The sequence below is a fragment of the Lottia gigantea genome (assembly GCF_000327385.1).
Source record: "Lottia gigantea unplaced genomic scaffold LOTGIsca_92, whole genome shotgun sequence".
Taxonomy (NCBI): Eukaryota; Metazoa; Mollusca; class Gastropoda; family Lottiidae; genus Lottia; species Lottia gigantea.
The window spans coordinates 381964-408726 of NW_008711014.1; the positions used below are offsets into that span (position 1 = coordinate 381964).

At 34.0% G+C, this 26763-nt stretch overlaps 2 protein-coding genes across 2 annotated transcripts; one reads left to right on the top strand and one right to left on the bottom strand.

Moving 5' to 3' along the window:
* Positions 1-795: 795 nt before the first annotated feature.
* Positions 796-6806, bottom strand: LOTGIDRAFT_62841 (hypothetical protein; the record flags this gene model as incomplete). The annotated part of the gene is made up of 3 exons (XM_009068620.1): positions 796-1035; positions 1562-1663; positions 5697-6806. Coding segments are annotated over 3 exons (1452 nt in total), but the record flags the coding sequence as incomplete, so codon positions are not given.
* A 2005-nt stretch (positions 6807-8811) lies between these two features.
* LOTGIDRAFT_134675 (hypothetical protein) lies at positions 8812-15157 on the top strand (the record flags this gene model as incomplete). The annotated part of the gene is made up of 4 exons (XM_009068648.1): positions 8812-9325; positions 9647-9889; positions 14355-14703; positions 14788-15157. Coding segments are annotated over 4 exons (1476 nt in total), but the record flags the coding sequence as incomplete, so codon positions are not given.
* Positions 15158-26763: the final 11606 nt, after the last annotated feature.

A 26763-nucleotide genomic window follows, 5' to 3' on the forward strand; every position in this document is an offset into this window, starting at 1 on the left:
CTCCAATATCTGTTTAGAATTTACACACAATCAGCTACCAAAGTCATACTAATCATCAAGCATAATCCAAAATCTTCAGTTCCCCACAAGTAAACGATAAAATAAACCTGTAACGTATCGGCTAAATAATTAACATACCATCGCCCCTTAAACATACCTTAACACTTCTACCAAGTTTTACATATGATAATCAATTAACAAGGAACTCATACCAAATCAATCAGACACAAGAGAGAAGTCCTCACTATCGTACTCATCATCAAAATCATCTGTAACTATGTTATTAATATCAAACCGTTTTAAAGGTATTAAATCTCTCAGACATATAAACTGGATTAATTTTGGGGCAATATTTAAAGTTTGAAGTTTTTCGTAAATACCTGGTCCAAAACACATTCTGATTTGTCGACGACATAATTCGGTCAAACTCAAGTTGTCACAAAAATTTTCAAATTTCTTTTCCACACTATCTTCCATCTGAAATATATCCATAATGAGTTGTCTTGGTCCACCACTGTGATAAAATATTTTTGACAGTTTCAAAAGATGGTCACGGTATTCATTTATAAATCCAAAATACTCATCTCTATCTGAAACCAAGCTAAAGGAACAATTTTCAGTGATAAGGTACCACATGAACGAAACACAGTTTGTTCCAAGAAGATATTGAAAAGGCGTTAAACCTTTTAGATCCTTATAATCAAGAGAGCGAGCACCACCATTTTCCAGAAGTAGCAACAGACAATCGAGGTAAGGATTAATTACACGATATTCTCTATATGGATCTAAGAATTGCAAAGCTGTTCGTCCATCTTGTGATCGAATATTAACGTCCGCCCCAGCGTAAATCAATTCTTGAAGTATTTCTGTATCATTTTTGTCAGCAACAATCATTAGCAGTGTTTGCCCTTTTTTATTCCTCAAATTAACATCCGCATCTCTTTCTAGAAAATAATTAATTAAAAAATGGAACGAGAATTTTTTAACACACATCAAAGGTGTAACACCGTCTGTATCTTGTTGGTTAACGTCAGCCTCGTCACAATATGGTTTGATTTTGTTAAATCCGTTCATGTCGAGACGAGACAGGAGATGAAGAATATTGCGATTGTTTTTACCAATATGATGGATATCAAGTCCATTTGATATCAGGTATTCTAAGGTATCAGTATCAGAATTATTCATTATATCATAGACGTATTTCTCCGCAATGTCATCGATCTTCAACCGAGCACCAGTTTTATGGACCAATTCTAGAACATCCTTTGCTGATATTCTCTCGCACCGTCCAACATTCCTATATCTAAAACAATAATCAACTATACCGTCTCCACCACAGTCTTCCGAATGTATATCTGCCCCATGTTGGATTAGCAATTTCATTGAATCCATCAGCGCATCAACGCATCAGCGGTGTGTAACCATATACATCTGAAGCGTTTACATTACTACCAGCAGTGATAAGCTTGGCGACAATATCGCTGGTGGGATTCAGAATTGCTTTCATAAAGATAGCTACAGACAATATGGTATAAGTGTTATTGGGCCGTGTTTCAGTCACATCACATCCGGCTTCCACAAGAATGTCCACAATCTGTGCGTTGCCTGACTTCACAGCAAAATATAATGGCGTCTTAGAGCGAACATTTTGTGAATCAATGATCTGCAAACAATTTGCAATTTCAATTTTCTCAACAATTCGTTGAATACAATCAATCACAGCAACAAAAAATGACGTCTCACCGGATGAGTTTTTTGTCTCAAGAATATGCAAATTCTTCGTACTTTGAATGCGCTCAACAAATCTCTTAATACAATCGAGAGAATCTTTTGTCTCTGGATTTTTGCAGAGATAGTGTAGAGCTGTGTTTTTCTTTGAATCACACGATGTCAAGTCAGCACCATTTTCTATGAAATATTTTACCAGGTCTGGGACATTAAGACAAGCGGCCAAAACTAACGATGTTTGATTGTACATGCTGTCCTTTATATCGATATTTGCTCCATTTTCGACCAAAAGTTTGACACAGTCTAAGAGATCCGGGGTTAAATCATTTGCAAAGCACCATTGTAATGGAGTCAAGGCCAAATTCTCACCACATACTTTATTGAGGTCAAACGTAGTCGCAGAGTTTAATAATAATTTTAATACGTCAAAGTTACGTTCCTTACAAGCCAGTCCTACAAGTGTCATACCTTGTAATGTAGAATGTACATGGTTTGGTTGTTCCTTTAAAAGAAAATCTACTATTTGAGTCTTGCCATATTCTACAGCTTGGAATAGAGCAATCCATTTCTGATCACCGGTTTCAGATTCCAATTTCAATCCGTTGTTTATTAAAAATTTTACTCCTTCAAGAAAATCTGCTTGGATGGCACAGCAAATAAATTCCTTATTTGTTTTGAAGTCAAGTTTATCTTCCACGAGCACGAAGTCTTTAGAAAAGAGAAGCTCCAATGATGATAAAGATTTCAGTCGTATTGCGTCCATACATTGATCAAATTTTGCCCCCTGGAACGCTTCTCTATCTTCTTCATCCAGCTGATTCTCTAGCTTCATAATTTCCTCGACTTTTTTCCTGGTTTTCTGATCATTATTATCGACAACGGTGGATAATCTACAAAAGTAAAGAGATTATTTAGCCAGATTCACTGGGCTTTCAGTAATCTATCGATTTAAATAAATGATCGACATCACTGACAAAGGCATAAACTGTGTATAAAGATTGTTTACCTTTGAATAAGTTCCTCTACAGTCACACGAGATATTCCATTGTCAGCCATGTTAGTTTTTCATCAAGCCTTAATTTACTGATTCTTTATTCTGGATCTGAGAGAGTTATACCCATAAAGTTAACTAAGGCTAAAATATACAGCTTAAACATCTAACATCTGTAAAATACTGACCTAATTTTGCTATTTTTTAATCAACTACATATCTATGTAACTTATCTATCTTGATACAGTATTTGAATTGATGACAATATGAATAATGTTAGCATATCAACTGTTTATTTCACAATAGATATTTCACCACCAGTATTTCATGATAAGTTATCAGTTATCAGTAACATGAGCCTTCACTTTATCAATATATAAGTTTGATTTTAATATTATATATTATACTATTACTTTTATAGAAAAATACATACACATTATCACTATAAATTCTACATACAAGTTTTAATCGCAATTTCAACAAATATCGTTTAAAATAATCAGGCATTTTTCCATTCCATAATATTTACAATACTTTTATTCAAAATACATGTAGGCGTCGCGAAATGATGAGAGAGTTGAACTTCCTTATAAAAATTATGAATAAATACTAATATTAATTCGTTATTTTAAGGCAGTATACACAATTTTCATTAACAAAAACGTCGTAAATTATAGCTGAACATATTTCTTGGTTATTTACATCTATGTATATACTTGATCAAACTAAATTTGTTTTAACAGGGTAAAAAGAGAACGGAGTGTACTTATTGTTACGCAGGTTGTTCAAATTAGAATTGATGTTCGGCCTCATAAAGACTCAATATTTTTAGTTGAATAAGCGTTTATTTTGCTTAAATTCACACGTTTTTTTTAACACTTCCCAAAAAGCATTTATCAATTATTAGAAATACATAAGTAGACAATCTACGTTTTTGAATAAAGGTTTAGACAATTTTGTTTAAAACCTTTAGAAAAGCTAGGGGACACATTAATAGTGTCAATAGTTTTCATCAATTTGAGAACCTCACTTTTTCAACCTACTGAAAAAATCAGATTGCCCCTTTTATAGTTCAATCTATCTTTTAGCCCTCGTTTGTAGATAAATAATACTGGTATGGTGATTAAGGACGTATTATGCGCCTGAATATGACTTTTCCTTTTATAAACTTATTATGTTCTGGGTCAGAAATAAACAATCAGACGCCAGCAACAATCAAGAACTCAGTAATGTAATTTTACAATAGTTTAATAACACTTAACAATAAATCTACTTTATCTAAAAGACATTCTAACTTACAATTATCCACAAAAAAAAATTCAAAAACCAAATTAAGAATCTCCAATATCTGTTTAGAATTTACACACACTCAGTGGCGTGGTGGCTCCAGATTGGCTGGAGGGGCAGAAATCATTTTGACGCCAACTATACAACTGCGCCTTTTGTTCAATATGGTATAAATAAAACATTTAGTTAATAATGAAAAACTCTACCTTTACTCTAACTTTACTACTGAAAGATTTAATTCTTAATAAGAGCATAGAATCAGAATATCGCTCATTTCAGTGTTTGAATAAATGCTTTTGGCAGTTCTAGCTCCGTCACATCGTAACATAGCTCAGGGCATGTTAAAGTCGACATGCCATTAGCGTGGTATAAGTATGAAGTGAGCGTCAGATATCGTACGGTTGGCGCCATTGTCGCCAATACTCGACCTTGAGATCGCTACGGAATCGAGAATGTCTACGGGACTTTTTCTAGCGTTTTCTTCACATTTGCTTGCGATCGAGCCAGTGTAACGGGATTATTCTCGAGTCCCTTACCCGAATGCGTCAATTAGTTCATCGTAGTGACCAATAACTGATATGGCATCATCCTACGACAAAAACAAAATCATATCCTACAAATGTACATCGAGACTTGAGTCGAGAATGGTATGGTAATTCCCGCCTTAAAATGAATTTATCTTCCCAAATACGCTATGAAGTTTAGTGCACAGACCGCCAATAACATTTTTAAGAATGAAAGTATAGGAATGAAAAAAGGACGTTATCACAACTCATCTGCGTATGTTCACCTTTTGAAGACTGGAAAGAAAAATATCATCCAACACTGTTTTATAACATTTTCAATATCTAAAATCATAGTAACAGAAGATAATTGACGAATTAGGCGCCCCTTGACTTTCCGAGCCCCATCCCCCCCCTCCCCTCCCCTCCCCTCCTGTCCCCTCCCCTCCCCTCCCAAAACACCAATGTACACACTCAGCTACCAAAGTCATAGTAATACTATCAAGTATCAGGCATAATCCCAAATCCCCAGTTCCCCACAAGTAAACGATAAAATAAACCTGTAATGTATCATCTAACTAATGAACAGACACTCGCCCCTTAAACATACCCACACGAGCGTACTGTTCATGAGAATTATATGAAATTATGTTATTAATATCAAACATTTCATCACGTAACAAATCTCTCAGACAAATAAACTCAATCAATTTTGGGGTAATATTTAAATTTTGAAGTTTTTCTTGAATACCTGGTCCAATACACATTCTGATTTGTCGACGACATAATTCTGTCAAACTCAAGTTGTCACAAAATCTTTTAAGATATTTTTCGTCAGGATCATCCAATTTAAAAATATCAAGAATGAGTTGTCTTGGTGCTCCACAGTGATAAAATATTTTTGCCAGATCCAATTCATGTAAAAATCCAAAATGTTTACCTCTATCTAAAACCATGCTAAAGGAACAATTTTCAATGATTAGGTACATCATAACCGAAAAACAGTTTGTTTCAAGAACATGCTGAAAAGGCATTAAACCTTTTAGATCCTTATAATCAAGAGAGCAAGCACCACCATTTTCCAGAAGTAGCAACAGACAATCGATGTAAGGATTAATTACATAATATTTTTTATATGGATCTAAGAATTGCAAAGCTGTTCGTCCATCTTGTGATCGAATATTAACGTCCGCCCCAGCGTAAATCAATTCTTGAAGTATTTCTGTATCATTTTCGTCAGCAACAATCATTAGCGGTGTTTGTCCTTTTTTATTCCTCAAATTAACATCCGCACCTCTTTCTAGAAAATAATCAATTAAAAAATGGAACGGGAATATTTTAACAACAAACATCAAAGGTGTATCACCATCTGTATCTTGTTGGTTAACGTCTGCCTCGTCACAATATGGTTTGATTTTGTTAAATCCGTTCATGTCGAGACGAGACAGGAGATGAAGAATATTGCGATTGTTTTTACCAATATGATGGATATCAAGTCCATTTGATATCAGGTATTCTAAGGTATCAGTATCAGAATTATTCATTATATCATAGACATATTTCTCCGCAATGTCATCGATCTTCAACCGAGCACCAGTTTTATGGACCAATTCTAGAACATCCTTTGCTGATATTCTCTCGCACCGTTCAATATACCTATATCTCAAACAATAATCTACTATACCGTCTCCACCACAGTTTTCTGAATGTATATCTGCCCCGTGTTGGATTAGCAATTTCATTGAATCCAAGTCTTTACAAGACGCTGCTTGCATCAGCGGTGTGTAACCATATACATCTGAAGCGTTTACATTACTACCAGCAGTGATAAGCTTGGCGACAATATCGCTGGTGGGATTCAGAATTGCTTTCATAAAGATAGCTACAGACAATATGGTATAAGTGTTATTGGGCCGTGTTTCAGTCACATCACATCCGGCTTCCACAAGAATGTCCACAATCTGTGCGTTGCCTGACTTCACAGCAAAATATAATGGCGTCTTAGAGCGAACATTTTGTGAATCAATGATCTGCAAACAATTTGCAATTTTAATTTTCTCAACAATTCGTTGAATACAATCAATAGAATCTTTCGTCTCGGGATTTTTGCAGAGATAGTGTAGAGCTGTGTTTTTCTTTGAATCACACGATGTCAAGTCAGCACCATTTTCTATGAAATATTTTACCAGGTCTGGGACATTAAGACAAGCGGCCATAACTAACGATGTTTGATTGTACATGCTGTCCTTTATATCGATATCTGCTCCATTTTCGACCAAAAGTTTGACACAGTCTAAGAGATCCGGGGTTAAATCATTTTCAAAGCACCATTGTAATGGGGTCAAGGCCAAATTCTCACCACATACTTTATTGAGGTCAAACGTAGTCGTAGAGTTTAATAATAATTTTAATACGTCAAAGTTACTTCTCTTACAAGCCAGTCCTACAAGTGTCATACCTTGTAATGTAGAATGTACATGGTTTGGTTGTTCCTTTAAAAGAAAATCGACGATTTGAGTCTTGCCATATTCTGCAGCTTGGAATAAAGCAATCCATTCCTGGTCACCGGGTTCAGATTCCAATTTCAATCCGTTGTTTACTAAAAATTTTACTCCTTCAAGAAAATCTGCTTGGATGGCACAGCAAATAAGTTCCTTATTTGTTTTGAAGTCAAGTTTATCTTCCACGAGCACCAAGTCTTTAGAAAAGAGAAGCTCCAATGATGATAAAGATTTCAGTCGTATTGTTTTCATACATTGGTCAAATTTTGCCTCCTGGAACGCTTCCCTATCTTCTTCATCCAGCTGATTCTCAAGCTTCATAATTTCCTCGACTTTTTCCCTGGTTTTCTGATCATTATTTTCGACAACGGTGGATAATCTACAAAAATAAAGAGATTATTTAGCCAGATTCACTGGGCTTTCAGTAATCTATCGATTTAAATAAATGATCGACATCACTGACAAAGGCATAAACTGTGTATAAAGATTGTTTACCTTTGAATAAGTTCCTCTACAGTCACACGAGATATTCCATTGTCAGCCATGTTAGATTTTATAAATATATTAGTTTGACCGACATACAATCAAGTCTGGTTACGGGCCTTTATATACAAGTAATACAGAATACAAATACCCATATTTATAAAGTCTTTATTGATTTAAGTAAAGGCTAATATTACTAACTGATAACTTATCATTATGACATACTGGTGGTGAAATATCTATTGTGAAATAAAGAGTTTAAATGCTAACAGGCTTGACGAAGCGTTTTTTTTACTATAAAGGGTTTATGCAAAATTCATTGTTAATTGTTTTGATTTGCCGACATAGTCAGGCAAGAATATCATGTGTTTTGGAATAAATATTAATTCAACAAGTCAAACCTGAAGTGTGTCCTAAACTTAACATTGTGGGATTAAATGGTGTTTCAGCGTAAATTTGGTATATTTAGCCTTAGTTTAGGATCCGTGTGTAATTCTCTCTCAGATCCAGTATAATGTAATCAGTAAATTTAGGCTGGATATAAAACTAACATGGTGGACTCTGCTACATCTGATGTAACTGTAGAAGAACTTATTCAAAGGTAAACTCATTTTTGTCAGTAATATCGATAGTGTACTTGAAATAGAAAATCCAATGCCTCTGTATGAGTAAGTTCGCTTTGATTGGCTAAACCGCACTCCCACTCTCTGATCAGTACGTTGATTCAAACAAACAACCCATTTTTGGTAAAGATTCCTCGACAGCTGGAATAGAAAAAGAGTAGAACAACTGTTGAAATAGATGTAAAACTTCATTTGTTATGCCGAACATTCTTTATATTTGTAGATTATCCACCGCTGTCGTGAGTAATAATCAGAAAACCAGGGAAGAAGTTCAAGAAATTCTTAAACTAGAGAATCAGCTAAGTATCGGAGATAGGAAAACGTTCCAGGAGGCAAAAAGTATTCAGTGTTTAAAAACAATACAACTACAATCTATATCATTATTGGAGCTTCTCTTTTCTAAAGACTTCGTGTTCGTGGAAGATAAACTTGACTTCAAAACAAATAAGGAATTTATTTGCTGTGCCATCCAAGCAGATTTTCTTGAAGGAGTAAAATTTTTAATAGACAACGGATTGAAATTGGAATCTGAAACCGGTGATCAGAATTGGATTGCTCTATTCCAAGCTGTAGAATATGGCAAGACTCAAATCGTAGATTTTCTTGTAAAGAAACAACCAAACCATGTACATTCCACATTACAAGGTATGACACTTGTAGGACTGGCATGTAAGACACGCAACCTGAACGTAATAATGGCCGCATGCCTTAATGTCCCATACCTTGTGAAATATTTCATAGAAAATGGTGCTGACTTGACATCGTGTGATTCAAAGAAAAACACAGCTCTACACTATCTCTGTAAAATTCCTGAATCTAACTATTCTCTCGAGTGTATTGAGCGTTTTGTAGAGCAAATCAAAATTGTCAATTGTTTGCAGATTCTTGATTCAAAAAATATTGACGACGATACGCCATTATATTTTGCTGTGACGTCAGGCAACGTGCAGGTTGTGGACATTCTTGTGGACGCCGGATGTGACGTGAATGTAAAAACAACAGACGAAAGCATACTTTCTTTAGCTATCGAGATGAAAGCAATTCAAAATCCCACCAGCGATATTGTCGCCAAGCTTATCACTGCTGGTAGTAATGTAAACGCTTCAGATGTATATGGTTACACACCGCTGATGCAAGCAGCGTCTTGTAAAGACTTGGATTCAATGAAATTGCTTATCCAACATGGGGCAGACATACATTCAGAAGAATGTGATGGAGACGGTATAGTAGATTATTGTTTTGACTATCGGAATATAGAAGGGTACAAGAGAATATCATGTAAGGATGTTCTGGAGTTCTTGCATAACACTGGTGCTTGGTTAAGGATCGAAAACTTTGCGGAAAGACACCTAGGACGCATACTATACAATGATGATGCTGAAACCTTGGAATACCTGATATCAAATGGACTTGATATCCATCATATTGGTAAAAACAATCGCAATATTCTTCATCTCCTGCCTGAAAACTATGTTAAAAGATTTAACAAAATCAAACCATATTGTGACGAGGCAGACGTTAACCAACAAGATACAGACGGTGATACACCTTTGATGTGTGTCGTTAAAAAAATATTCCCGATCGATATTTTAATGAATTACTGTCTGGAAAGAGGTGCGGATGTTAATTTGAGGAATAAAAAAGGACAAACACTGCTAATGATTGTTGCTGCCAATAATAAAATACAAATATTTCAACAATTGATAGACGCTGGGGCGGACGTCAATATTCGATCACAAGATGGACGAACAGCTTTGCAATTCTTAGATCCATGTATAGAATTAAGTTTTCTAGACGGATCTTACCTAGATTGCCTGAAGCTATTTCTGGAAAATGGTGGTGCTCGCTCTATAGATTATAAGGATCTAGATGGTTTAACACCTTTACAGTATGTTCTTGAAACAAAACGTATGTCGTTTATGTGGTACCTTATCACTCAAAATTGTTCGTTCAGCTCGGTTTCAGATAGAGGTAAAAAAATTGAATGTTTACATGAATACCAATTCTATCTTTTGAAACTGGCAAAAATATTTTATCACAGTGGTGCACCAAGACAACTCATTCTTGATATTTTTAAATTGGATGATTCTGACGAAAAAAAATTTAAAAGATTTTGTGACAAATTGAGTTTGACCGAATTATGTCGTCGACAAATCAGAATGTGCATTGGACCAGGTATTCAAGAAAAACTTCAAACTTTAAATATTGCCCCAAAATTAATCCAGTTTATTTGTCTTAGGGATTTGATACCTTTAAAAATGTTTGACATTAATAACATAGCTAAACGCGATTCGCATGATGAGTATTTTGGTGACAACTTCTGTTTTGTTCGAAAGTTTGTGTTCGGAGAAAACCCTGTCAGGATCTCAGACTAAAAGATAGATGGAACTATTATAGCAAATCTTAAGGCATCAGGCATTTTAGTCCGAAACATCTGCCTCTATTCCAGCATCTGATAACTATTTTGACAGTTATCGCCTACAACTTTCAAATATCCACCAAAAAATGCAAAGAGACATATGTTTCGGTCTGGAGGCATTTAAGAACTTAATAGTATGAAATTTGAACGTGGGATGGAGGAAATGATGCAACTACAATTATTGACAATTAATTAACAATTTGTGTAATAACAATCAGACTGACACTGACAATGGATGGAGATCATGATAAAAACAATCATAAAGGCCCAGGCTCGCCATTTCTGGGGGTTAATTTGTGTCTTGAATATATGTAGATAGTCACCAGAACTACTATAACTGCACGCAAATGGCACAATATATTCAAATGTACTTTGTCTATGTATGCCGGAGTACCAAGAAAGGACCTGTGAGCTGTTTTAATGATTAAAAGCTAAAACTCTCTGAAACCTTTCTAAAACCAAGGTACGATTAGTCAAACGGATGGCGAACGTGTCCATTTCTTATTCAAGGTTTGTGATGATCAGTAAATTATTAGAAAATTATTAGATTTTTAAAGTCTCCTTTACCGTACTGTTAAATCTTGTGAAGTCTAACAGAAAACAGAGCGAGAGTGGTGTTGTCGTTGAGTTTTCTGATTTGGTTCTAAACTAAAGAGTGCTCAAACCCCCCAAAAAAGTCAGTATACACTCACGTAAGCCGCTCTACTGTAATATTACAGCTGCTGTTCAAAGGGGAGACAACCTTCTTTTAAAAGACATATATAGTCAGACAACCATTATTTTATCGATTTTTGTGAAGACAACACGTATTGTGTTACCAATAGTTACAATAGATACTTTATTTACGGTGTATTCAGCTTGTTGACCAAATTCAACTTTTGTTGTGTGGAAAAATGAGTATCATTAAGATGAGATATTACGATATAATGTTCTTGATTAGTTTTTATTTTCACAAAAACATGCGAGAACAAAGAGTGTTAATAAAGAAAAATTAATACTCAAAATTGTTTGTTGAGCTCGCTTTCAGATTAAGGTAAAAAAATGGAATGTTCAGATAAATACCGATATCATCTTTTGAAAGTGACAAAATTTTATATCACAGTGGTGCACCAAGACAATTCATTCAAGATATTTTTGATTTGAAAGATATTAACGGAAAGGAATTAAAAACTTTTTGTGCAAATTTGAGTTGACCGAATTATATTGGACCAGGTATTCAACAAAAACTTCAAAATTTACAAATTCCCTTAAAACTGATTCGGTTTCTTTATCTGAGGGATGTGATACCTTTAGAATTTTTTATTGTATATGTGAGAGGGAATTTGTATCCTATTATATTGAGAGTCTTGATTCAGATACTGAAGACGATTGGCAAACGATGCTCGATTGATTGAAATAATGAAATAGCTCGATTTATCGTTTTAGCATAGACATTGCGTATCGAAAGAACTATTATCATTTGGTTTATGATGTTATTATCATTAATACCGCCAACTAGGTCTTCGTTAAATTTCCCTTTGATTGACATTTAAAGTATAATTTTTAACATTTATAATTTTTTGTACGGCAACTTTTGAAAAAGGCTATTTTAATATTTTAACAAAGCCTTCTATATTAAAGGGGCATTATGCAAAATTTTAAAATATTGTAAATTATACATGAAAAGATTTCTAAAATAAGCTATTTACTATGATGTATCTACTTGGGTCAGAAATTCTAGCAATCTCAGATAATTCGCCCCCCACCCTCGGACGTAAACGATTGGAGCAGCCTATCTACTGACTGTATTTGGTGTTTGATATCACAGTTTGAGGAAACTACTAAGATAAAAACCTACCATGAAATTCTAATATAATCTAAATGACTTTGCGTATATTGTAGCTGTTCAACGGGAGACAACCTACTTATAAAAGAAATATATATTCAGACAGCAATTATTTTATCGATTTTTGTGAAGAATACTCGTATCGTGTTGCCATTAGTTACGATATATATATATACGGTCTATTCAGTTTATTGACCTAATTCAACTTTTGCCATGTGGAAAAATGAGTATCATTTTGAGACGCTCTACGGATATATTATAATTTAATGTTCTTGATTAGTTATTATTTTCCGAAATCATGCGGCACGAAGAGAGTTAATAAAGAAAACTTAAGGTAGGCTACTGAGTACTGTTATACATAGAGCTTTGTGTGAAAGTAGGTCGTATTCGCAACTGTATTCTTGACTTACGTCTAGCGTGTACTGTTACGAACGCAGCTGTGTTAGTTATTGACTTAGGCATACGTCTAGATCGTACTGTTACGAACTCGCGAGAATATCAATAAGTCACAAGTTTCAGAGGCGATCTAAAAATATATTCGAAAGTATACAATACACAGCTTACAGTAGCCGCCATTTTATTTCACTTTCATGTTCTTCACCATTCGGTAACTTTCGGTAACTCTCGTTAGTTTCCGATGAGACTGCACTACTTATTATATATCTAGTTATGTATAATGATATTAATATATTTCAGTCCAGATCTATATAGTTTGAATGGTTTTAAACTGGACTGGTATGTACGCAAGATATAAAACTAAAATGGCGGACTCTGGCCAATCTGATGTGACAGTAAATAAACTAATTCAAAGGTAAATACTCTGTGTGTTATTTTACTGTTATAGTCCAGTAATGGTACCTCTGCTTGTACAGGGCCAATTACAGCATTAACACCAGAGAACATCTAATTTTAAGAACAGCGGAAATTTTTACTTTTTAATAATGTTTTGAAATTGATATATAAAGTTATAAATAGACATCTTCAATGTCCCATTGTTTAGAAGAAAATAATATGACCCGATGAATATGCAGAAAAACACGTAAAACTAAAATCTTGTCCTATGCTGATGACAGTTTTATTTTGTAGATTAGATCAAGCTGTGGAAGATAATGATGAGAAATCCGAAGAAATAGTAGCTGATGTCCTGAGACTAGAGAATCAACTAAATATAGAAGATAGGGAAGCGTTCCATGGGGCAAAATTTGATCAATGTATGAAAGCAATACGACTACAATCTTTATCATTATTGAAGCTTCTCTTTTCTAAAGACTTCGTGCTCGTGGAAGATAAACTTGACTTCAAAACAAATAAGGAATTTATTTGCTGTGCCATCCAAGCAGATTTTCTTGAAGGAGTAAAATTTTTAGTAGACAACGGATTGAAATTTGAATCTGAACCCGGTGACCAGGAATGGGTTGCTCTATTCCAAGCTGTAAAAGACGGAAAGCCTCAAATCATAGATTTTCTTTTAAAGGAACAACCAAACCATGTACATTCTACATTACAAGGTATGACACTTGTAGGACTGGCTTGTAAGGAACGTAACTTTGACGTATTAAAATTGTTATTAAACTCTGCGACTACGTTTGACCTCAATAAAGTATGTGGTGAGCAATTGGCCTTGACCCCATTACAATGGTGCTTTGAAAATGATTTAACCCCGGATCTCTTAGACTGTGTCAAACTTTTGGTAGAAAATGGAGCAAATTTCAATATAACGGACAGCAGAAACAATCAAACATCGTTAGTTATGGCCGCTTGTCTTAATGTCCCAGACCTGGTGAAATATTTCATAGAAAATGGTGCTGACTTGACATCGTGTGATTCAAAGAAAAACACAGCTCTACACTATCTCTGTCAAAATCCCGAGACAAAAGATTCTCTCGATTGTATTAAGAGATTTGTTGAGCGCATTCAAAGTACGAAGAATTTGCATATTCTTGAGACAAAAAACTCATCCGGTGAGACGTCATTTTTTGTTGCTGTGACGTCAGACAACTTACTAATAGTAGACATACTGGTAGAAGCCGGATGTGATGTAAATGTTAAATGCCTAGAAAACGGCGAAACCATATTATCTGCAGCTATCATGATGAAAGCCACCCATAGTCCCACCAGCGATATTGTCGCCAAGCTTATCACTGCTGGTAGTAATGTAAACGCTTCAGATGTATATGGTTACACACCGCTGATGCAAGCAGCGTTTTGTAAAGACTTGGATTCAATTAGATTGCTAATCCAACACGGGGCAGATCTGAAACATAAAGATATGGATGGAAACACTCTAATAAACCATTGTCTACAGAACGAGAACAAAGGTAAATCCGCGAAGGATATCCTAGAGTTTTTCCATCAAAAATGTGTTCGGATTGAAATGGAGAAACTGACTGATGAATACCTTCTGAACATACTAAACAATGATGATAGTGATACTTTTGAATACCTGGTATCAAACGGACTTGATATTCATCATATTGGTAAAAACAATCGCAATATTCTTCATCTCCTGCCACAATCAGGGACCAAGATTTTCTATAAAATAAAACACCATTGCGACGAGGCTGATGTAAACCAACAGGATACAGATGGGGATACGCCTTTGATGGTTTCTGCTGAACACTTTGGTACTTTTGTGAGCTATTTTTTGGAAAAAGGTGCGGATGTTAATTTGAGGAATAAAAAAGGACAAACACCGCTAATGATTTTTGCTACCGATAATTACAAAGAAATACTTCAAGAATTGATAGACGCTGGGGCGGACGTCAATATTCGAGCTCAAGATGGACGAACTGCCTTGCAATTCTTAGAACCGAAATCTGGATATGCAAATCCTAACCAAAGGTATCTCGATTGTCTGAAGCTATTTCTGGAAAATGGTGGTGCTCGCTCTCTTGATTATAAGGATCTATACGGTTTTACGCCTTTTCAATATCTTCTTGGAACAAAACGTTTTTCGTTTATGTGGTACCTTATTACTCAAAATTGTTCCATGAGCTCATTTCCCAATTCAGGCGATGAGGAAATATTCAAATTTCTATATAAATACCAAAATAAACTCCTTAAACTGGCAAAAATATTTTATCACTGTGGTGCACCAAGACAACTCATTCTTGACACTTTTGAAATGGATGAACCTGAAGAAAATTTTTTTAAAAGATTTTGTGACAATTTGAGTTTGACAGAATTATGTCGTCGACAAATCAGAATGTGTATTGGACCAGGTATTCAAGAAAAACTTCAAACTTTAAATATTGCCCCAAAATTAATCCAGTTTATATGTCTGAGAGATTTAATACCTTTAAAACGGTTTGATATCAATAACATAGCTCAGTATGACTTTGAAGAAGAAACCGATGATGATGATGATGATGATGATGATGATGCCGATGAGTGAATGAAATGATATCTAACGTTTTTCTTTTTTTTTTCAAGTTTACAATAAACATTTGTAGCGTGAAAGCTTTATTCATTTAGTTTTATCATACCGATTGACTGTCCAAAGTCTGGTACCTGAAGTTCCAGAAAATAATTTGACCAGATTAAATGGTGGACACTTTTGTAAATACCATTTAAGCCAAATAGAATTTGCGTTAGTTATATTCCAATTTTTACAGGTACCCCAGACGTTGGACTGAAAAGATTCTTCTATCTAGTCTCTTTAAAGTAGGTACAATAATTAGCAGCACACCTTATACATATAAATAGGCTATAAGAGGTCCCTTTAAAGCGCGTCACTCTGATCAGAGTGGTGCAAATATAACCGATATACCCCCAATATACATGAATAGGCCTTTAAGTGCATCATATTATTAATCTCAAGCTATTATCAATCAACCACTCCCATACTCTATCAAAATACATTGTGACATGAACACAAAATACTACCAAGGTAAAACTTACTCTAGTGGAACATTAACCCATTTTAGTGTAATACAGATAAGGGGCATTCTCACGACCCCGTCGTACTATGAAAGACCCAAAGAAAGCGTCCCTAAAGATGACACGGGATAAAAAAAAAGGCTTATCTTTTCATAGGGTTTTGATTTATTAAATTAAATGTAATTTAACACAAATATTGCTGTCACGCCACTCGAAAAAAAAAATGAAGAATATTCAAAGGTTTGAGGGGGTTTTCACTAAAAATACAGATTTTAAGAAAACATACAAGGTTTAAAAGCATTGCATTTCGCTTTAACCGAAAATGATTAGGATCTCTACCTACGCCAGGAGTCTGTCCAATAACCTAAAGGTCCGTGGTTCGATCCCGATATAGGTTTTTTAACATGGTCGGTTAGGTTGACATGGAAAAAGCGTCTAGTCGTACGGATGAACAATAAACCTTGACCCCGTGTGCTACAAACTGTAAAGGGTCCCTCGGCAATAGGAAATCTATATGTGAAGGCTTTTGTAATTCACTGACAAAATTTCCTAAATTAAAACCTACATGTCATGAGGTGAAAATAGTAATGCAAGGTTGCCACTATAATGCGATCCATATCCAACGCTACGATTCGAAGCTGATCATGGAATTTCCCTCAAAGCACGGAGATGATAAGCTTAGTATGCGATCTATGTATGTCAATTTCAGGTGTCACAATGTGACGTGTGCCGATGGGATTGTTTCGAGTTTACGATTGAGTGTCTGAAATTATCACAACGATCCGTTTCGGTTCCCCGGATTGGAATGATTTGGCACGTACACAACCCTAGAACTTTTATTTTTATTCTGGTTGTTGCTAGATATATTTCCTTCACTTAATTATTTTTATATCGCTCTACAATTAGTGTATTGAGGACTATTTCAACAGTGGTATTTCTGTATCGCTCTACAATTAATGTATTGAGTACTATTTTAACAGTGGTATTTCTATATTGCTCTACAATTGATGTATTGAGGACTATTTCAACAGTGGTATTTCTGTATCGCTCTACAATTGATGTACTGAGGACTATAATAACAGTGGTATTTCTATATCGCTCTATGATTGGTTTATTGAGCACTGTTTTAACCGTGGTACTTCTATATAGCTCTACACTTGGTTTATTGAGTACTGTTTTAACCGTGGTATTTCTATATCGCTCTACAATTTATGTCTTGAGCACTATTTTAACAGTGGTATTTCTATATCGCTCCACAATTGAAGTATTGAGCACTATTTTAATAATGGTATTTCTACATCGCTATACAATTGATGTATTGGGCACTATTTATTTATAACAGTGAAAATATTTTATTATTGCTTATACGTATACATGAAATGAGGATCGTCGTAGAAAGTGGTACCATATTATTGATACATGTCTTCAAAATATCGTTTTGAGTTGGAATGTTGGTTTTATCACTATCAATTCTATTGACAATGTGTACTTGGAATATTAATCGAAAACATCGTCTGTATCGGACTTCATTCTGAAGGTGTTAAGGGCAGAAAAAGATAATACTGAAATGAAGTTTTACTACATTTGTTCACTTAATTGGGCTAGTAGCGACGGGTAAACCCCACGTGATATTCTGTAAGTGTTTGATTGCAAAACGACATGTAACATTGGCCTCTATCGATATTTATCTGTTAACAAACAGTACAATCACGTTCAACATACAAAATAACACGAGAAAGATATCATGTTATACGTCCCCCTTTTTTTAAACGGTACATCTTCACTTTCCTTATAAATTAAGAGACAAAACACCAACACGATTTATAAGATAAATCCTACTCGTGAGTGATTTGGGAATTTCCCTATTTTGTTCATATCTTTATATGACTTTTTTTTGATTGGTCAAAGACTTCCAAGGGGAAGAAGACTTTGTAAATATCACGTGATATATCTTCTGAATTTGCAATATTATTGTAATTATTCAAGGCATTATTAGAAATTTATTATCTTGTTACATTTAATCTTTAAATACCCTTAAATATGACTGATAACGTTAACAATAATCTTTCAAATAACAAATATCCCATGCACGTGCAAACTGAACCATGGGAAAATTGTCAAGAATAGAAATGATAAAACTGAAGTGATACCAAACACTTCTGGGGCAATCACTTATAGCTTATTTTCGACCATTAACCACTTCAATAGTGTTGTCATACCACACAATAACTGCAATAACTTTTAACGGTTTAAGAGGGTTTTGGTACAGAATACGTTTGAAGATGGAAATGCTTAACCCTATTAACACTAACTTAACTCTTTCAAAAAAATCTGTTTGATGATAAAGTGAAATGGAATTTAATTTTACATTCCAGTTGTCTTCATTTGATTTAGACTCCGAGAGCAGCCAATGCTGGGTATGAAATTTTACCAAGGCTGTCCTTTTCAATTGCTGATTGCTGGGTGACATTAAAAAAACAGCTTGTAGCACACAAGGCCTTTTGTCATTACAACGTCTGATGGACTAGATGTTTTGTCCATCAACCCACGTTCAACTCAAGAATCGAATCGAACATATAGTATGCCTATCATTTTGTACATGAGGATGCTCGGGGGGTCGAAACGTTGCATAAAACATCGTAATTGTTGTTCCATAAAGCTGTGTCTGTATATCACGAATCTCTGTTAAAAGATCTGGGGCCCGGTTCTAAAAAATTCGTACGACTTCAGACTAAACTTACAATTATCTTAAGTTTACGATTACGTGCGTTTCTCAAAGGCTATCGTCATGAATAGTCTTACGATTAAATCTGCGATTGATCGTAAGAGTTTTTGCGAAACGGGCCCCTGACATTGAGCCATAGGCACTGGTTGATATAAAATAACCTTCGTGATTTACGAACCGATTTACCCCTAATAAAATACTCCTTTTGTAGAAATTCGAACATCTCCAATAGTTTTATTGATTTGTATTATCTGAATATCTAGAATGCTTCTATTCAGAAGGTTTTAATTTGAGGTTGAGTGTCATTGACAGTCAATAGAGTTAGAATTTCGTGAAAATAGATCGCATAAAAGATAATGAAACGCCTAGTTTTAAAGGTACTTGTATCTTGTCAAACTTCATTTATTGTATTTAAATAATTTTCGAATTAAAGATGGCCTCTTATCAACCTTGTGACTGTCGGAATCTCGAAGTAAATGGCTATTCAACGGGTGCAAGTAACTGTCTACAACTGGGAGGAACAGATCAATCGACAGTTTTAGTCGATCTGAGAAAAAAAGACGACAGTTGCTCATGATAAAAAAAAAATAATAATAACAATAAAATTAGACCAAATTTGCGTTCCGTTTTTTTATTAGCTTTTATTTGTAACTTACCCACTTCAGTTGGGTCCCAACGACCGCCCTCTTAAACGTTCATCAAATTAACCTTTTCAATGACGTCTGCTTTGATAAATCAAATTTTACCTACCCTTCCCAGTGCTGGCATTTTGTGACGCGGTGTTTATCAGATTCGGTGAAAAGGTTAATTTGAAGAACGCTCAAGAGGGCTGTCTTAAATGAAGTGACCATAATAGAAATAAAAGCTTATAAACACGGAACGAAAGTTTGGTCTAATTTCTGACTGACTACGCGTTCGAAATCGAACACCGTTCAGTTACTTTATCCATCTCTTTTCATGTGTGACGGATGTGACGGGTGTGACGGGTGCGATGAGATGCTTGAAGCAGCCAGTGGGCTCCTCTGCTTTCAAATGATGTTTGTTGCTTCAAAAAATTGTTTGACAAAATAGTGCTGCTTTGATTAACTATCTAGTATACAATAACTGATTTTCATTCGAGGGTAACCAATAACCACACAGCAGCCTTCTAGTTCCCTTCAATCCAGAGTAACCAAATGGCTTCGCAGTAGCCTTCTAGTTCCCGACATTCGAGGGTAACCAAATGACCATGCAGCAGGCTTCTAGTTCCCGCCATTCGAGGGTAACCAATGACCACACAGCAGCCTTCTAGTTCCCGCCATTCGAGGGTAACCAATGACCACACAGCAGCCTTCTAGTTCCCGCCATTCGAGGGTAACCAATGACCACACAGCAGGCTTCTAGTTCCCGCCATTCGAGGGTAACCAATGACCACACAGCAGCCTTTTAGTTCCCGCCATTCGAGGGTAACCAATGACCACACAGCAGCCGTCTAGTTCCCGCCATTCGAGGGTAACCAATGACCATGCAGCAGCCTTTTAGTTCCCGCCATTCGAGGGTAACCAAATGACCACGCAGCAGCCTTCTAAATCCCGCCATTCGAGGGTAACCAATGACCACGCAGCAGCCTTCTAGTTCCCTTCAATCCATAGTAACCAAATGGCTCCGCAGCAGCCTTCTAGTTCCCGCCATTCGAGGATAAACAAATGGCCACGCAGCAGGCTTCTAGTCCCCATCTATGTCTGTGGAAATTTCATGCTCCCATAAATGTACCTTCAGTTCCTGGACGACGAAGAGGTACTACTACTGTAGCTAATTGCAAAACAGTTAAAGCAAATGGGATGGGAGTTTAAAATGTTGCGAACCGAGGATCTGTTGTCCTTTTGGTGGATACAAATTAATAAATTTTAACTTAAAGATATATTTTTGAATGGAATACATGCATAATAACATTACAGATTTGCTGTCAATCGTGCCGATTGATATTTTTCCTTTCTGTTCCCCTTTAAAAAGGCAGCATTTCCGTAAGATTTTGTGGTTTACACCTAATCATATTGTGTGTAAATTGATGTCAAACCACAATTTTCCTTGTAATAAAATCAAATTTCAACATAGAACATTGTCCAATGTTTTACTATTTTTAATAGTATTATTTTAGTATTTAGTGCAGAAATAGCCTTGTAGTTTCCTCAATTTTAATAGTTATTACTCCAAAGTTTACCTCAATTTAGGCAGGGCCTCGATATATGAATATTCATAAGGTAGACTGTAATCCTACAGTAGAGTAGTTTTATCCAATGAAATACGCTTAATGTAAAATTTGTAATATTCGACTGAGCGATTTATAAATCACGTCAGAATATATTCGTTCCTCTTTATTGTAACTTGTAAATTATATTATTTTCAGAATTTTAAAAGCACTTATCCAAGCAATTTTAACTTTAAAATGTATATAATTTCCATGTATGGATGATATTGCTCCGTACAGATTTTAGCTGTAAAAATTATGATATTGCTCCGTACAGATTTTAACTGTGAAATTTATAATATTGCCTCATACAGATTTTAACTGTAACATTTGTAATATTGCTCCGCAAAGATTTTAGCTGTAAATTTATAATATTGCTCCGTACAGACTTAAACTGTAGAATTTATAATATCGATCGGTACAGATTTTTAATATCGATCCGTACAGATTTTAACTGTAGAATTTATAATATCGATCCGTACAGATTTTAACGGATTATATTATTTTCAGAATTTGAAAAGCACTTATCCAAGCAATTTTAACTTTAAAATGTATATAATTTCCATGTATGGATGATATTGCTCCGTACAGATTTTAGCTGTAAAAATTATGATATTGCTCTGCACAGATATTAGCTGTAAATTTATAATATCGATCCGTACAGATTTTAGCTGTAAATTTATAATATTGATCCGTACAGATTTTAACTGTAGAATTTATAATATTGCTCGGTATAGATTTTAACTGTGAAATTTATAATATTGCTCCGTACAGATTTTAACTGTAGAATTTATAATATCGATCCGCACAGATTTTAACTGTAGAATTTGTAATATCGATCCGAACAGATTTTAACTGTAGAATCTATAATATTGCTCCGCATAGATATTAGCTGTAAATTTATAATATCGATCCGTACATATTTTAGCTGTAAATTTATAATATCGATCCGTACAGATTTCAACTGTAAAATTTATAATATTGCTCAGTACAGATTTTAACTGTTGAATTTATAATATCGATCCGTACAGATTTTAACTGTATAATTTATAACATTGCTCCGTACAGATTTTAACTGTAGAATTTATAATATTGCTCCGTACAGATTTTAACCATAACATTTATAATATCGATCCGTACAGAATTTAGCTGTAAATTTATAATATCGATCCGTACAGATTTCAACTGCATAATTTATAATATTGCTCCGTACAGATTTTAACTGTAGAATTTATAATATCGATCCGTACAGATTTTAACTGTAGAATTTATAATATCGATCCGTACAGATTTTAACTGTAGAATTTATAATATTGCACCATACAGATTTTAACTGTAACATTTATAATATTGCTCCGTATAGATTTTAACTGTAGAATTTATAATATTGATCCGTACAGATTTTAACTGTAGAATTTATAATATCGATCCGTACAGATTTTAACTGTGAAATTTATAATATTGCTCCGTACAGATTTTAACTGTAGAATTTATAATATTGCTCCGTATAGATTTTAACTGTAACATTTATAATATTGCTCCGTATAGATTTTAACTGTAGAATTTATAATATCGATCCGTACAGATTTTAACTGTGAAATTTATAATATTGCTCCGCACAGATTTTAACTGTAGAATTTATAATATTGCTCCGTATAGATTTTAACTGTAGAATTTATAATATCGATCCGTACAGATTTTAACTGTAAATTTATAATATTGCTTTGTACAGATTTTAAATGTAGAATTTATAATATTGCTCCGTATAGATTTTAACTGTAGAATTTATAATATCGATCCGTACAGATTTTAACTGTAGAATTTATAATATCGATCCCTACAGATTTTAACTGTAGAATTTATAATATAATAATGATCCCTACAGATTTTAACTGTAGAATTTGTAATATTGCTCCATATAGATTTTGGCTGTAGAATTTATAATATCGATCCGTACAGATTTTAACTGTGAAATTTATAATATTGCTCCGTATAGATTTTAACTGTAGAATTTATAATATCGATCCGTACAGATTTTAACTGTAGAATTTATAATATTGCTCCGTATAGATTTTAACTGTAGAATTTATAATATCGATCCGTACAGATTTTAACTGTAGAATTCATAATATCGATCCCTACAGATTTTAACTGTAGAATTTATAATATAGATCCGTACAGATTTTAACTGTAGAATTTGTAATATTGCTCCATATAGATTTTAGCTGTAGAATTTATAATATTGCCCCGTATTGATTTGAACTGTTATGTTATATAATATTGTTACCTCGTATTTTAGCACTGTTTCGTACAGACTTTAGTTGTAAAATTTATAATACACGTAGGACCTTTTTGAAAATTGCTTTCATGTCAATTTAGGCCATTCAAAAATAAGATCGGTGATCAATCCCTACACATAAAACTTACTTCTGTTACTAATTGCTACATTCGATTTGTATCCTAATCATACATGAGGAAAATAACAATAAATCTTGTGATAACTGAACTTTCTTTCCTCCATTCCCTGCCATTTTTCTTCAATTCTGCAGCAAATTTTCCTCAAGAATTTATTTATCCTTAATGAATGTTTCCTTGATTCCTGGCTTGAGACTTTAAATAATGAAATTTCATTGACTCGCCATCAGTGATATAGTAAGAATCGGTTCGGAATTATCAGACATACCTTGGATAAAATACTAATTTCGAGACTGAAAATTCTGATTTAGACTACATTTTGGATGAAACGTTTATTTTTCAAATCAAGAATTTTTAGGAAACCAGGGAATAAAAAGTACGTTTCAAAATTAACAACACTAAGAAAAAAGATCCAAATACCTAAGACTAAGCGTATTGGAGGTTCTCTGAGATATGGAATTTAATGTTAACTTCTGATTGTAAAAGTTTTGAAAAGGATAAAATCAGAAAGTATTTGGAATTTTTCGGAGCTAACCAAAAGACTGATACACAGGTTTAAGAAATCTTTGAGAGAACATGTAAATTTCCAAAATAATTTGTCGTGGAATGAAAGAATGTTATATCATTATGCTATACTATATTAGCAAACAGAATAGAATAAGAATGAGAGTTATTAAATTCTTAAATAATTGTGAACGTATGAATACGGCGAGGGAATATTCAGGATTTTCGATATAATATGTGAGTATTTAACAAATTCTGGAATTTCTGTGGATATGTTTTAGAATTTATCTTTGTGAAAAAAAAAAAATTCAGTGACATTATTGTGAAATACTGTGATATGATTTGTATTTCATTTCTGGATATATAGGTCTATCTCTGTATATGAATATGGATTATGCTTTATTTGGTTGCGAACGTGCCCCACACCCATCACCCACCCCAAAATCACCTCAGAGAAACATATGTAGTCCGTAATATGTAGGCTGAAAGCCTAAGATTAACCACCCTCATCATAGCTCGACGATATGCTTTTCTGAAACGATCGAAGTTCTTGAATTTCTTTTAGCTAGTAGGGCACATTTGGGAAACATCAATTAAATCTGAATAAACTGAAAGACAATTATTATATCTTTATGGTTTCTTTTTCTGTGGCGGATATCCCTTTTACCATTGCTTGTTAATGACTGTTGGACATACACCGAAAAATTAACAGCGAGTGCAGGTCCGTAGCCAGGCTTGATTGTTTGGAAGGGCAAGTAATATACCAGGAGAGGCAATGTTGTATGTTGTTTAGTTGCATTAATGGAAGTGGTCGGTTGTCAGAATTTTTTTTCCGGGCCCCATTGTAGCTAGGGACCCGAGTGAGTGTGCGTGATATCCCTTACCTCATCCGACGTTTAAAAACAGGATTTAAAGTTCATTTTCATTTCATATAATTTACATTTTGGATGGGTGCATAGAATGAAATATGATTCGCTTGCGATAAAAGAAATATAAATCTGGTTTTCTTTCTTTGTTACGTTTTCTCTTTTTTATCATTTCTTTTTTTTTTTAAATTTGCTGACGCTCGGTCTGAACCAAACTCCTACTTTCATAAACAATAAAGGTTTCAATGTTTCTAACGACGCGAAACTTCAAACTAACGCGATCTATATATGCTTTTAATTTTTTCAAATATAAAAAATAGAGGCCCTCTTAGATGTATCATATGTCAGTATTATTCAAATTTATAAGACAAAAAGTTGTTTAAAGTTCTTAATAATGTATAGAATAACAATTTATTGCACAAAGTCAAAGTCATGTCACTTTGGTGTAACGGATCTTATTCATGCAAAATTCAGCGCTTATTATTATTACTATTATTTCTAAAAATAATTTAAAGCAATGGTTATTAGGGTAAACGGATCTCGGAAGAGTCTGATTTTTCAAGTCTATTTCCTCCTGCATGATAGTTTAAATTTTGTAGCCTATGTTTATCCAGACACTAAAAAAACTTCTGCAGATAAGATTTTTTTTTTTTTTGAGATACGAAATTTCTTATTATCAGAGCTACGAACCCTTATTATTTCTGAAGATAAAATTTTTCTTATATCTGTAGATACGAACTTTTCATATTTCTGGAGATACGAACTTCTCTTATATATCTGAAGATACGAACTTTTCTTATTTCTGTAGATATGAACTTTTCTTATTTCTGTAGATACGAACTTTGATTTATTTCTGAAGATACGAACTTTTCTTTATTTCTGGAGATATGAACTTTTCTTTATTTTTGTAGATACGAACTTTTCTCATTTCTGTAGATACGAACTTTTCTTATTTCTGTAGATACGAACTTTTTCTTATTTCTGTAGATACGAACTTGTTCTTATTTCTGTAGATACGAACTTTTCTTTATTTCTGGAGATATCAACTTTTCTTTATTTCTGTAGATACGAACTTTTCTTATTTCTGAAGATACGAACTTTTCTTATTTCTGTAGATACGAACTTTTCTTATTTCTGTAGATACGAACTTTTCTTATTTCTGAAGATACAAACTTTCCTTATTTCTGAAGATACGAACTTTTCCTATTTCTGTAGATACGAACTTTTCTTATTTGTGTAGATACGATTTTTTTTTATTTCTATAGACACGAACTTTCCTTATTTCTGTAGATACGAACTTTTCATATTTCTGTAGATACGAACTTTTCTTTATTTCTGTAGATACGAACTTTTCTTATTTCTGTAGATACGAACTTTTCTTATTTCTGAAGATACGAACTTTTCTTATTTCTGTAGATACGAACTTTCTTATTTATGAAGATACGAACTTTTCTTATTTCTGAAGATACGAACTTTTCTTATTTCTGTAGATACGAACTTTTCTTATTTCTGTAGATACGAACTTTTCTTATTTCTGAAGATACGAACTTTTCTTATTTGTGTAGAAACGAACTTTTCTAATTTCTGAAGATACGAACTTTTCTTATTTCTGAAGATACGAACTTTTCTTACTTGTGTAGATAAGAACTTTTCTTATTTCTGTAGATACGAACTTTTCTTATTTCTGAAGATACGAACTTTTTGTATTTGTGTAGATACGAACTTTTCTTATTTCTGTAGATACGAACTTCTCTTATTTCTGTAGATACGAACTTTTCTTATTTCTG